This window comes from Lupinus angustifolius, chromosome LG16 (genome assembly GCF_001865875.1).
Source record: "Lupinus angustifolius cultivar Tanjil chromosome LG16, LupAngTanjil_v1.0, whole genome shotgun sequence".
Classification (NCBI taxonomy): domain Eukaryota; kingdom Viridiplantae; phylum Streptophyta; class Magnoliopsida; order Fabales; family Fabaceae; genus Lupinus; species Lupinus angustifolius.
The window spans coordinates 3,776,528-3,791,315 of NC_032024.1; the positions used below are offsets into that span (position 1 = coordinate 3,776,528).

General features: G+C 32.3%; 2 protein-coding genes across 2 annotated transcripts; both read right to left on the reverse strand.

Annotated features, from left to right (window-relative positions):
• Positions 2,021-4,803, reverse strand: LOC109330132 (glucan endo-1,3-beta-glucosidase 1-like). Its single transcript, XM_019564176.1, has 3 exons — positions 3,285-4,803; positions 2,659-2,686; positions 2,021-2,470 (listed from the first exon to the last, which is right to left on the reverse strand). Exons 1-3 carry the CDS (start codon positions 4,639-4,641, stop codon positions 2,302-2,304), a joined length of 1,554 nt encoding a protein of 517 aa, XP_019419721.1. The 5' UTR covers positions 4,642-4,803; the 3' UTR covers positions 2,021-2,301.
• On the reverse strand, positions 6,680-11,941 carry LOC109330131 (high affinity sulfate transporter 2-like). The gene is made up of 14 exons (XM_019564175.1): positions 11,674-11,941; positions 11,266-11,544; positions 10,939-10,987; positions 10,652-10,856; positions 9,988-10,162; positions 9,826-9,891; positions 9,263-9,376; positions 9,072-9,188; positions 8,850-8,976; positions 8,301-8,587; positions 7,763-7,953; positions 7,481-7,566; positions 7,318-7,394; positions 6,680-7,050 (listed from the first exon to the last, which is right to left on the reverse strand). Exons 2-14 carry the CDS (start codon positions 11,527-11,529, stop codon positions 6,910-6,912), a joined length of 1,899 nt encoding a protein of 632 aa, XP_019419720.1. The 5' UTR covers positions 11,530-11,544; positions 11,674-11,941; the 3' UTR covers positions 6,680-6,909.

Below are 14,788 nucleotides of genomic sequence, written 5' to 3' on the forward strand. Positions count from 1 at the left end.
ACAAAACATAATTGATACATGACTGTTACTTAAGAACGATGTGAGAAATTCAATTATTGTCACGTAATATAGCGATCACTACATTCCACAAAGAAAGAAATTAAAAGAATGAGACTAACACGTCAAAGGCTTGAGCTTAGTAAATTTCATGCTTGTATACTGAAAATTAGTGACATTCACAACAATATATACCACACTTAGGCATGTTACAACTGCATAAATTTTTTGGTAAGATTTCCATATAAGTAGTTGTAAAATTTAATAAATTAGGCTCAAAATGCACCTTTTTTTTTTGAGCCAACTTTTTTGATGTTGCTAAGCATAATGAAGTATATTGATATAGAGCAAATGGGGTCTTCAGCCCAAGAACCGATACTAAGGTTTTCTTTGGTTGAGAAGAGAAAGAGAAAGAGAAAGAGAAAGGAATGAGGGAAGTTGATGAGAAACACCGACTTTCTCTTATTTGGTTTAGTAAAGAAAGTGGAAGGAGAGAAGAAAATGGCATGAGATCCACAAAAAATTATTTCTCCACTAATGGGGAGAATGTTTGGAACAAAAGTTATTTCGTTGGAAATGACAAAATATCCCTAACTTTTTCTGTTATTTTTTTATTATTTTTGCCCTATTTAAAAATTCATTACTCATTAGTGTTTTTTTCTTCATTAGAGCTCCAATAATTAGACAATTTATAACAAGCAGTTTTTTCTTTTGTGAGCAAAGATATGGATATTTGTGTAATTCAAAAATCCATTTTTATATTTTTCTCTCTTTTTTTTTTCTATTTCTCTCCTACCAAACAACATCACAATTTATTATATTTCTCATTTTTTTTTCTCCCGTCTTTCTCACATTTTTCTCTTATCTTATTTTTCACTCTTCAACCAAAGAGAGGCTAAAGCCAAAACTAGGAAGTGTTTGAACTTTGAAGCTAAACTACAATAAAGATATAGTTAAGAATTAATATATTAATATAGAAGTTAATTTCGGTAAGACCACTTGTTAACACAATTTTATATATGTTAAAAATTAATTTAGATGTTTAAGGTGAGAAATCTGTCCAAAATATTTAACCTAAGACTTTACTATATCTAATTTAGAAAGGTCTACGACCTCTCCTCTTGCCACAAAGAAGTGTGCATATATACCATCAAATAGAATTACTGCCCCAAGTATGGCCTTTTCCAATTATTCCTCAAATGAATGCATCACTTAAACGAATCCTTACACCCTCACGTAGATGTGTGTGAAGGACATAACTACAGATTATTACTAGAACCAAATTATACAAATTTTATGGAAAAATATATAAAAATCTCTTAAATATTTTTTACGGATAGTTACCATCAACTATTTCTTATTCTCAAATACCTCTTCAACTTTAACGCCCAATGAAATTAATCTATGCATAAAGGCAATGTTAAATTACTAGCAATAAAAATTCTCATTTATGCATTTTTTAATCGCAATTGTCAAATAGTTATTTTTTTTATACCAATATTATAGTGATTGTTCATTGTTATGTAATCTCAATTGACAAATATGTGCTATTGTGTTGCTATTGTTATAAGTCTAATCGCACTGGTTTCATTGTTAGTTAGTTTACTAATAACTTAACATTATCTTTATTTCACTAACAGATAAAGTTTAAAGGTAATTGGCAAGAAAAAAATAGTTCATGTTGTATAATAAAAAACATAAAAACTAGGAAAATTTTATCCACTTTTACCAATTTTTTATAATTCAAACTACCTATTTGAATTTCCCTAAATAGTATAAACTTACAAACTAATTACAGAAACATTAAAATCACTAATGGTTTGTTTGTAAATTTAGTTTTGAAAGGAAAATGAAAACTTAAAAGCCATGAAATACATTTATGATATAGTTCTGAAGCTTTCTCTTTTCGTCCAAAACAAAACTCTCAAACGTACCGTTAAGAATTGTTTTAGCCTTGATTCCTACAACATGCTTGTCTTTCACTAAGTTACAATTACTTAAGGTGGCATGCCTTAAATTATGAAGATAAAAAAAACTATCAGAGTCCCCCAATTCAATGATAAAGTCTAACATTATGTTACACATACTACATAAATTAATTAACAAATATAATTTCAAGAGATGCATATTTAATTACAAGAAACCCATGTGAAATTATTCACCCTACTTTCTAAAAGAAACCATCTATCTTAAGCACTAAGATTAGACATGCAGATTATCCACAGTTCCATTTCTCTTTAACCTTTGCTCTAAGAAATTCAGACTAATCCTACATAACCCCAAAAAATTTGAACTAGTTGCACCTCATAAAATGAATAATATTAAGGGAAAAACAGCAACCAAGTAAATGTGCAAAATGTTACTGATTGCACTTATTTTGATGCTGCTAAAGGTTCTTAACCTTAACTTCTCCCCTGCATTGCTTGATTGAGTAGAATTCACCACTTGCTTTGTCTGCTTGGTCAATTGCTTACTGCATCAAATCAAGTTAAAAAGACACTTAGGTAAAGAAGTAGTTTTTTAAATGAAAAAATACAAAAGAAAACAGTGTTTCTTATTTTTATGAGAAAGAAACAAGATTTGAATAAAGGTGAAGGTTTTATTTATAGGATCACAACAACTAAAAAACAATAGGCCAACTAAGTAGACAGTATCGCTTACCTTCCAGGAAATATACAGCTCCCGTGACCTGCAAAGTGTCCCACAAAAAGAATTAAAAATGGTTAATAAAAAATGTTATACCTGCAATAGACAACAAAGAGAAACAGATACAAGATTTAGGAACATATATTTGATATTTTGATACAATTGGGGTTTGCAAGCATGAATATTGCAATAAACTCCCCTGAAAAATTTAACAGTATGAGTGACTAGTAATGTAGTTCTAGTATATGAAGGTAACACGGAAGCATTGTACAGAGTTGTTGCAATTGTGAAGGTAAACAGCCGACCAAAGGCGCTCAGACACGCCAGATAGTACCAAATTATTAGAAGGTTCATGGTTCCCCTATTAAACAATGCAATGCATGCCATTGCTATTACCCTCTTCTTATTGACTTGACTTTGATTAGTTAGAGTTCCAAGTGATTGCTGGATGCCGAAGGTCCCAGACCAGAAAAAACTCTAACGAGGATCATTATACTTGAGCCTATAAAATCTAGTTTCATATTGAGATAGCAGATTATAATCAAGGACTAAGTTTCTAACCTAATCGAACTCAATGGCAATATAAAGTCTCTCTAAATTGAACCAAAAGACTAGAGAGAATCATAATAGTAGGCACTTACTAGGATCACTGGTTGTGATCATGGCTATTCCTTTGAAGTCACAAGCCCCAGGACCCTTTCCTTGTGTCTGATAATAGCTATCAAATGCATACGAAGCATGATTCTTTACGTTATTAGGCTGATAGCAACTCTCGCCAGGTTGAATCTCAGAACAATTCGCTCGTCCCGGTCCACATGCCCAATCCAATGCAGCCTGCAAAGTCTTCGAATCAGCACCATCCATGGCTACACAATACGTCTGATTTGTAGTATCATTGGCCAGAAAAGTCCCAATCTCAGACAAATGAAGCAAATAAGTCGGCGTAGCATTGCCATAAAACAAACCCCAATTTGCCTCAGAAACAGGAGGAGACCTCAAATCCTCATTGAACAATTCATAAATATACACACTAGAAGTAGTTTCAGGATGCAAAGGGGTTCCACTACGACCGAAAACACGCTTAATCAAGTTCGAATTATAAGTATCAGCATTCTCTTTCGTCGCATAAGGCTCTTTCGAATCACCCTTCGAAGGCCAACCAGTTTCAGTAACAAGAACAACAATATCAGTGAAATTAAGGTTCTTCATTGAGAAATAAGCAGCATCAATCATAGCATCAAGGACATTAGTATAATGAAGAAGGGTATTAGGGTCCACCATTTCCTTAGAAGGACTCAAAGGCTTAAACAAAGAATTTTCAAGAGGAACAAAACCCTTGTTCTGCATAAACACATAGTAAGGGTAAAGGTTCAACATTAATGGTGACCCAGTTTCTGAGAGAAAATTCAAAAGAGGGGTTATAACAGAAGAGAGGGTTTGGTTGAAGAAAGCTTGAGAAGGAGGAAAAGGGTTTAGAATAACAGAAGCAGCATGAGGGGTTGAAATTATAATCTTTTTGTGAAGATTCGAAGAAACAAGAGAATTGTAGAGTGATTGAAGTGCAGGGAGTAAAATCGGAGAAAAAGAAGGTACAGTGGTTAAGACCTCGTCGCCGACGGAAATTCCGGTGATGAGGGTTTTTGGGTAATAAGCAACAACGTTTTTACGGATCCACGTGGCGGCGGTGGTGTTAGAAGAACCAAGTCCGATGAGCTGGTTGTTGGGTACGCCGATGATGACGTGGATGTCGGAACCCGACAAGGCTCCGAGGATGTCAGGGTTTGCATCGTAGAGACGAATGTGTGTTATCTTCTGGTGTGTTAAGAATGATACAAGGTTTTGTGGTGATAGAATGTTTGAGATATCTGTGCCAATGTTTACTCCTACAAATGGTTCCTTTTCTTCTTCATAAGTTGATGATTCAGCTGCAAAAGTTGGAATAATAAATGTTGAGAGGATTAAGAATGAAACAAAAAATGGGGTTGAGGTTAATGCCATTGGAAATTTTGCATTGTGTTTTAGTGGAAAGGGGCTTTATTTTTTGGTTTTTGGGTTTCGAATTGGGTTCAAGTTGGTGATAGAGTATACATGGTGGGTGGGGTCTTTCTTAATTTGGTTTGCTCAAACTGAAGAATTTTTTTACAGAAGATACTGAAAAGTGGAAAGGAGCGTTCTGTGGGCCACTGTTTTCGGAGTTTAGTACTTCAGTAGTTCATAATTTCAATAGGTTTTAGTTGTTTGGAAATGCAAGTCTGACCATACCAACTGTCAACTAGTTTGATGATTAGCCGAACTTGTAAGCGGTTCTGGTTCACCTTCTTAATCTGATGAGTGTTTAGGTCATTTTAGACTGTGAATGTCCGAGATAAACCAGGATAAATTGAAATAACTTATTGGCTAGTTATCATAACATCACTTTATGAAAAAAGTTGATGGGTATGTATATAAGATGGAAATTAATATTAAAATGGAAGTAAATGGAAAACAGAATGATGAAAATGATAGAAATCTAAAATTACCACTTGTGCTCTAGACTCAAGATGGTTCGTCGGTGACTCGGTTCTACAGATTTATTGCATAGAATTGTCCTTCCTGAAATTTGGTGGAGCCAACACCAAAATTCTGAGCAAATAATTTAGACAAGATTTTTAACAGTGAATGATTGGTCCTACCTGTTATTATTTCTGCCCATACTTATGTAGTGACAATAACCATTTTCCCTTTGTAATACATAAAAGTAAAACATGTGGAGAAGATTTTAATTCAACAGTTCTATAGTGGAGAACAATAGCTTTAACTTCACAGAGATTTCAGAACATATAATTGAGACAACATATAAGTTTTACTATATAGATTGAATCACATGTTCATCTTCACCTTGTGCTCCCTAACGTGACCACTAATATATAGAATAACTTTAATGATATAAGGAGCTTTACAAATAATTTCAAAACACATGAATGCTTGTGGTGTGTGCTTCTGAAAAGATTCTCGTAAACATGTATATATTTTCTTAACTTTGGCCTTTAGGAATATGCATTCAAATGAATAGAAATTTCAGTAGTTAGTGTAAAATTAGTTTATACAAAACTATAATATATGCTAGTTGTATTTTACTTTTATATTAGCAGGGTAACATCTAGGTTTTAAATCCTAGTCTACACTGTTATTGCTACTATAATTTTGTGATTATATTGATTACAAAAATTGAATTTTAATTCTGACTGTAATCAGTGTTGGAATCTCTTAGGATGATATTTTAGTACAGTTTAAAAAAGTTTTGGTGGATTGAATTTCAGAGGGTCATAAAAGTTACTGAGAAACATAATAATTACTTAATTAGTTAAAGAGTAACATTATATTTTTCCAGAAAGCCTACTTTAAGAATAAGGATTCTTTACTCTAAAATGAGTATGTTTATATGTCTCGAGCTAATTAGTTTCATCCAATTAATATAAAAATGTTAATTTGTGTTTTTTATAATTTTTATTTTTAATTTAGTGATACTTTTTCATTGGACCGAAACAGAAAAGTGGAATAAGAATTAGGATAGATAATCTCTATCCCCTTGATCAAGCACATTAACATGTCCCAACGTTATGCTCAATAAAATACTATCTTTTTGGTAAATTGAAAGAACATGAGGAATGATGTTGATAAAGTAAAGAAAAGAATAAACCTTTACCTGGAAAAAGTTCAAAAGAGGCAGACCTTAATATATAATGATTATATATTAATAAGAGTAAAATGGCCCGGCAATGCTTCTGTTAAAAAAGCAGTGAGTTTGTTAATGAAAAAGTGGATTAAGCTTTCTATTGATTAGTTTTACTAAGATTTGGAGATAACGATTTCTTCGTTAATCTTGCAATATAAGTCTTTGTTAGATCTCAAAATGACTGAAATGTGAAGTGTTTAATTTTCATGAATGACACATGCTGGGAGGTATATCCCCATATTTCAAATTAGTTTCTTATCCATGATGAGGATATTATTGATAATACAAAAAATAAGTATAAAGGGAGAAGGTGAACATATGTTAATCATCATAAATACAAAATTTTCTTTCAAAATCAAAACAGAAATATGTTTTCTTCCCTTTGTTTCTATACATAAATTGGGACTGAAATTAAAAAAATACATCACACAAATCAGCATTATTATTATTTTGTCATTACCCTTCCAAATTCCTATAAGCTACTGAACAGCTTCCCACCTTTTAATCACTTTTGTCTTCACCATCAATCAAATTTAAACAGTAATATTTTTTTACAAATCTTCACCCTTTGGACCAAAAGTTGCAACAGCTTCAGCCACTGATAAAAATATTTTATCTTCACCAATTAAGTCAGTTAACTTTGATGCATGGAGCTTCTCCATTACAATTGGCCCCGGGTTTGACAACACAAGCTGTGAAAAAAAAAACCATACAAATATGAACCATCAAAATTATATACTGTAGGTTATTTTGTTATTTGTTCATAACAATGTCATAATATTATGTATAACTAACTTTTTTGCACATAAGCAATTCATTTAATTGAATTAAGCTATACCATGAGGAGCATAGTAATGAAAGATTTGTCCTTAAGGAATCCTTTAGAAATTAATAACTTTTTTCTTAAGCAATTAATAACTATTGATGCAGAAATGTTGAATTATGTGATTGTGTATTACCTGTACTTCTCTTTTCTGAAGGCTTTTATATAATTGTTGAAATGCATGAATGCCACTAGTGTCAATATCACTAACAGCTGCAATAATATGGTTGCACAAATAAATTCACTAATCAAAATTAATCATGAAAAATAGGATGAGTTGAATTCATTGAAGGCCTTACGTGACATTTCAACAATGAGATACTGTATTCTTGGTAATTCACTTCCTGTCCTTTCGGCATCTTCATCAGCCAAACATCTCAAAATTCTGCATATTGTATTACAAATTGAATATTAGCAACTTGTGGTTACCATTTTAAATCGAGTTGAATGAGTCCTGCAACTGTTCAACATTGATAGTGCGAGTGTTTTTTACACTATTAGCGGCTTAGCGCATTATGCAATGCACATTACTACAAGCACAAACGCACGAGTTATATATAATACGAGTTGCGGTTAATTACCTCTCCTTAATATAGTTCGAGTTTGAGAAGTAGATTGCAGAGTCGACCCTGATAATTAGCATGCCTGGAATCTGGGTTGCGTTGGGGTATTGCTGGATGTTCCTGTAAACACCAGTTCCTGCTATCATCCCAAGTACCACAGTCCTTGGCCTTGTCACTTGTAAAAGGATTTTAGCAAAAGATAATACCACCTGCATTATAAAAGGTTAGGCAAAATGTGTTTGTGGGGATAACATCACCTATTCTATTATATGTGTCAACTCTTTTCATTATTTCTCTAACCCGTCTAGAAAATAGTTTTTATAATTAAAAAAGGCGGCCGAGTGCACAATCTACCGCTTATTGAAGTCTGAGGAGAACAGATGTATACAACCTTATCCTCAAGAGGTTATTCCAGAAAGTAGTTTTTATAATTATTTGGCCAATAAGAGTAGTGACATAGGAGTTGGCCAAGATAGTGGTACGTGTGATGTATTCCACCGGTGAGGCAAATTGAAGACACAAATATGCTAGAAATTGCTTTTGAAAGTTTCATTACTGCAATTAGAATGCCAATGTCAGCACTTTTGAAGATTACACCAAAGAAGGCTCCCATGAAAGCAACGAAGTCGAATTTATCGATCTTCCATAGCAGAAAAACAACATCGATGTTCACAAGGCCTAGCACCACAACTATTATAATAGAAGAAAGCACAGCATTTGGAGTGTACTTGAATAGTGGTGTAATGAGTATCAGAGTCAACAACACTGTAGTGGACATAACAATGTTTGATACAGCAGTTTTACAACCAGCCATAAAGTTCGCTGCTGTGCGAGAAAATGATCCTGCATAATGATCAGGAACACAAAGTAAGATGACAAATAAAAAAATTACAATGTTTCTAATGAGAAATCTCTATCCTATAATCTTTGCCGCCCACCATGTGCAAAAGACTTCAGATTGGCCAAATAGTTAAATTTGAATTAAATTTAATCGTTTAACCGATGCGTCTTTCAGAGAGTGACACGAATTGTGGAACAAATGATGTAAACCTGTTTTTTAATAGAGGCTCAAACAAGATTGAATTTCTGCTTTGTTCTTTCATACCTGTAGCTACATAACAGGATGTGAGTGAACCAATGATATTCATTGTTCCCATAGCCAACATTTCTTTGTTACCATCCAATGAATAGTCTTTTATGGCAGCAAATGTTCTCCCAATAGCAACAGCTTCCTAAAGTTTAAGTATTTGGCATAAGTTTATAGCATAGTTTCCGAAAAAGAAACAAAAGGATGACAAATCAGAATCATTTTTTTAATTTTGCTTACGGTGAGTGCTACCATACCAGCTACCATACCAATCCGAATACCCGGGCCAAGATATTTGCCACTGAAAAAAATTTCACCAGCAGATATTGGATTCACACCTTTCTCAATGTGTCTCACCTGTGATAGCATACTTTTGAGTTTTATAGTGCTTAATTTTGTGTGAAGTATTCAATCAATTATATGGTACTTACAATTGATACACCTTTCTTGTCTACCCTTGTAATGTACACAAAAACTGTAGATACTATGACAGAGACCATAGGAGCAATTGCAGCCAACCAAAAGAGTTTCTTTTTCTTTTTAGCCTGTCCATTTCCACAGAATAGTTATGAACTTAGAGGCAAAAATATCTGGAAATGGAGGACATGACAAGCACAAGGTCATATTGTAAATTTGAAAATTATAAGACACTACACGACTTCCATAAAATATAGTATAAGGTTAACATAAAAGCACAAATCTAAAATTAAAAAAGAATACTAGTTTTGTTAAAGTTAGCATCAGTCATTGTAACTACAATAAATATTAACATTGTGGCATTTCTATCAACATAGATGTAGAACTTCTAAAAGTAAATATAAAAAGTTGTGAAATATAGTTAAGAGTGTCTTAAATTGTATGTGAAATATCTAATACGTATACCTGTGCCATATGGACGCGACAACTATTTCGAAATTTGATGTATTTGTGCTTCGTAATTATGAAAGCTCGAAAAAGTAAGTAAGGAAGGAATGAAGATTGCAGGCATTCTTACAATGAACTTGGTTACAAGAAGGAAGACCAGGAATGCTACTCCAATCACAATTGTGTGCCAGTTCCACTGTACCAAAGATTATGGCTAGTGTTTGTGAGCAAGTTTTTACTCTTAGGTTTTGTCTATAGTAAATGAGAATTTTAATACATAATGAATCTATACCCCATGGTGCATTGTACTCCAAACCGAGCGCATGACAGAAACTACATCATTTTTCTTAGTGAAGCCTTGTATGCCAAGCAAGCCTTGAAGCTGGTGCAGTGCAATAGTAATGGCTGCTCCAGCCATGAATCCCACAATAGCAGCATGAGATATGAATTCAATCAAGAAACCAAGCCTGCAATAACAAATGGAATGTAACAGAAGAAGAATTTAGGCAAATTAAGAAAGAATAATACATAATCATCATGTGCTAAGCTAACAGGGGGGAATCATCATTAGATCCTTAAAATTGACGGTTTTGGTCAATGGAAAACCTGATCTAGTCCCTGAATTTGATAATCATCAATCAATTCAGAACTAAAATTAATAACTTATCAATTTGGTCCCTAAACTTTGGTCAACTGATCAATTCAATTCTTGCAAAGCTACAACGGTTGCCTTCGGACTTATCCTTTTTCAAAGGTTGAATAGTCATTCGCATATAATGTGTCATGTGAGATGCCTCATTACATTTAACTACATACAATGACATTAGAAACTACATTGGTGGTTGTCAAAGTAAGGGTCTAAATTTGCTTTTTCGTAATATTAGGAACTAAATTAACCGATGTTATCAATTTCAACTTTTCAAGGACTAAACCGATGTTGCTCTCGGATTTTGTACCTTAAAACTCCTAGTGTCATTTGAGTAACTCCTGCAAAGAAGGTGGCAGTGAATGCAAGCCTCAGATATTCATGGCTTTTGTAGTCACTAATCTCTTCAGTAAGCATAGTCCCAAGCAAGAGGGATACCACAGATACAGGTCCTATGGCAATATCTCTTGAGCTTCCCATGAAAGCATACACAAGAGGTGTCACAAAGCTGGTGTCTGCACATAATAATGAAGATAGGATACCTTTACCTGAATTACTAACATTTTCAAGTTGCTTTAAACATTTCAAAATACTCACATAGTCCATATTGGGGATCCAAATTTGCAAGCCTTGCATATGCAATATCCTGTTATGCATGCATTCATATGTTAAAGAGCAATAGTCCAAAACACAAACCAATATATTTTGGGATAATAATAAAATAAGGCTATTATATATTAATACAGCAAGAACATAATTTACAAAACTCAGCCAGATTCGTAGTTACCAAATTTTCCTAGTAATCCTCCAAACTGCATACCAATTTTCACTTACCGTGTACCACTTCATTGTAGTTTATGATCCCCAATATGGACTAAAAAAATTATTCTATAATAATATTATTCAGAAGTGGTTACTAGTTACCTGAGGAATACAGAGACTTGCAATGGTAATTCCAGCAATGAAATCATATCTGAATGTTGTAAGGTTGTAACCTCTTCCCCAATCAAAAATAGGGAAAACTGAATGCAAACCTAGAACAAATTTTCTGGATCCACTTTGGTTCTTAAATTTGGTTAAAGGGTTGTCTGAGAAGAATATTTCCTTCACATTATGTTCAAACTCTTGGAAAAGTGTCTGCTTAGGAGGAACTCCCACCTTGTGAATAATTGGCAAAGGATGTGCCATTGCCTTTGACACAACCTGTAAAATCACACACAAAGTTATTAGTATTCAGAAAATGTAAATTTCATTAGTCAACTTCTTGAAAAGGTGCAATTTTTCACATTTTGTTAAGTCAAAATTGGCTTAGTTTCTTATAAGGAATCAAACCAGTATCTATATACCTTTTTTCAGTAGGATAAGGAATACAAATTGAATACAAAGGACACAAAAGATGATGTGTGAATTGAGAACCCAAGAATTTGGTGTTATTGGAAGGAGGTTAAGGATTATATAAAGTCAAAAATCAGAAATGTTGGAAACATCAACATTACCTAACGTGTGCTGTGTCTGAAGTTATTTAAAAATGTTACTACAATTCCATAAGCTATTTCAAGTCAACCATATGAAATTGATATTAAAAATGTTACAGACAAATGATTCAATACTTTTCAAGGGACAGCGGGTAGGGAACACTGGCTGATCCACATTAAGTTGAGGATGATCACATGCACACCCGTTTTTTATATATCCTCATGTTGTGAGAAGAAATGCTACATTGTATAGAAGAAAATGAGTTGAAAAGAATATAAGTTTAACCTAGAATGTCTTAAGATTTTTGGTTAAGATGTGATGTTAAATTTAATTTTATGTTTTTCTTTAACCTAGTTTGTGTGGTATGAGAGCCGCTCAACTCAGTATCACAAGTGGTCGAAAGATCCATATGAGTCCAGGTGGCATGTTTTCTTGATGATAAGAGAAGTTACTTATATGTTTCTTTTACTTTCTTCGAGGAAGAATGTTATATCGGAAGAAGATCTCCGAACACATTATAATTGATATTTTTTGTTCTCCTGGATAGATATGCAAAATTGCATAATATTATTCATTTATGATAATATGATACATTTTGGACCTAGTGTAACTTGCCCCATTATCCTTAGGAGCACATCTTATGAGACAAGATCCTATCCTAACTTGGTGTCTTCATTCTTGTCTCAATCCATTTATAGTAAGACATGTAGAATTAATATATTATTTTAATAAAATAAGATTAAAATGAGGTGATATTTTTTACTTATTGTCAAACATTGATTGGTCTGGGACATAGGACATCAACTTTTAAGAGACAGATGATCATGTTCTCATCTTATGTTTCATAAAATGTATCATTTCATGTGTCATTTGATGTGATTGATTGAAAAAAATATATTTAAATTAAAATTTTAATAATTAAGTATTTTTCTAACCAATTACATTAAATGACACATTATATGGGATAGAAAATCTGCTTGCTTATCAGGGGACCTAACATTTTATGTACCAAAAAATACTCATCACATTTTACAGCACATTGATAGGAATCAACTTCAAATTCTGTTATGTGTCGCAATAAGAGTGGATAAGCCAATTCAGGAGATAGTATAAGTACATGGGTACTTTAAAGCTAAAGTCTTCAGAAACGAACATGCTGAATTTCTGCTGTGAATGTGTCCAAGTTCAAGAACAGCTGAAGGGGTTGAAGTTTTCTCGCTTAAGTGCATCTTGTATAGAGACTGTGCCAAAGTTTTAATAAAAAATTAAAGGGTTGATTTTTTCATAAACCATAAAGAATAGGGTCATGATGGAATTTGCACCACATAAAGCAGAGGAAGCTGAGTTGCTTGCTGTCTGATTCTACTACATAAATATTTATGTTATTATATTATTTATTTGAATTACATTTTTTTAATAATGATTTGGGTTAATATTTTCAAATTTAAATACTCAATGATGATTTTGTTAACATGATTTACTTTTTTTAGAGACTAAGAATATACTGTATTACTATACGTTTAAAGGCATCATGCAAAAGTTAGATGACAAAGTTTGATGTATATGGTTTTATCATTGTGCTGGGTATGATCATGAAATAGGTGGGCATGCTATCTTGTAAAATTAATGGATGGGAGATTTAGTTAAAGATGAATATTAAAAGTGATGAATACTTTATTATCTAACTAAAATTGTTTTTTTTCTAAATCATCAAGAAGAATAAAGGATATAAAGCAGAAACATAGTTAGATATTTTTACTGACAATATATGATGATGTAACTTACATCCTTTGTTTTATATTCAATTTATGTTTGTGTAAAATATATAGGTTATGTAATCTTCCAATTATAGATTGTTCTTCACCTCAAGTTTCTTATCTACTAGGATTTTAGGAAGATGGGAGAATTGGTTTTTATTTATGTTGTGTTGTATTTGTCTATAATAACCATAATAGTTATCTTTCATTTTGAATTCATTCTTTTTTTCATGACTATGATGTTTAGTTTTCTTATTTCAAATTTTGTATATCATAAAAATAGAAATAATATATTTGATATCTATATAATAAATTTCATAATAATTATATCGATAATCATAAATTTTACTTAAATTAAATCATTTTATTTTGGCTAATAAAAAGTAATGGTTCAAAACATTTGAACAAACACAAATTTTTCATTAGTACATCGTATGTTTTGGGATATGACTTATGAAAGTAAATCTATGTTCTATTTAGAAACCATATATGTTACCCAAAATTTCTAACATGCTACACTTACTTGTGAATGTCACTGAAACTTGTCAGTAAACATTTTTTCCTAGTTTGAGCCTCTGAACTATTCATTTTTTGGATGAAATCTTTCCATTACTCAATTTTTGGATGAAATATTTTCATCCAATTCCATCAGTTAAGTGGTGATGCGGTGGACGACGTCGTTACCACCTATGCAAACGGTCCTCCACGTGATGTAACATGTATAATTTTTTATTTTTAACTTAAAAAATTCATTTTTTTATATTTTTACTAAAAATATGATATGACCACAACAACAGGTCTTAAAAAATTAATATTTTTTTGATTCCATCCCATCTTCCCCGTCAGATTCCTCGTAGTGGCTAGTCATGAACTCAAAATGGTGTAGATTCCCTTTTTAAAAAAAATTACTTTATTAACTCATTAGTACAATATTGGTGTAACTATTTCTGTATTCATATTATGACTTCCAATAATAAAACTATTCTATTTCTAAAGGAAAAGAAATAAAAACAAAAGACTTAAAAGTCATCTTATAAATATATTTTATGATTACAAAGTTTTCATTCTCTTCTTTATTTTTTGACAAAATACAAAATAATGAGGTGTTAGATTCTCCAAACATATGTAGAATATTATAAGGACACTGATTAAAAAGAAAACTTCATTCAAACTAATGATGTATAGGCATTTTAGTTAGACATACATATTGTTTG

Excerpts from the sequence above, each read along its gene's own strand:
- LOC109330131 (XM_019564175.1), bottom strand. The coding sequence starts at position 11,529 with ATGGCACATCCTTTGCCAATTATTCACAAGGTGGGAGTTCCTCCTAAG. Across the intron at positions 8,977-9,071 it reads CTGGTATGGTAGCACTCACC|GAAGCTGTTGCTATTGGGAG; the intron begins GTAAGCAAAATT and ends CTTAAACTTTAG. Across the intron at positions 8,588-8,849 it reads ATCCTGTTATGTAGCTACAG|GATCATTTTCTCGCACAGCA; the intron begins GTATGAAAGAAC and ends ATCATTATGCAG.
- LOC109330132 (XM_019564176.1), bottom strand. The coding sequence starts at position 4,641 with ATGGCATTAACCTCAACCCCATTTTTTGTTTCATTCTTAATCCTCTCA. Across the intron at positions 2,687-3,284 it reads GATCACAACCAGTGATCCTA|GTCACGGGAGCTGTATATTT; the intron begins GTAAGTGCCTAC and ends GACACTTTGCAG. Across the intron at positions 2,471-2,658 it reads AGCTGTATATTTCCTGGAAG|TAAGCAATTGACCAAGCAGA; the intron begins GTAAGCGATACT and ends GATTTGATGCAG.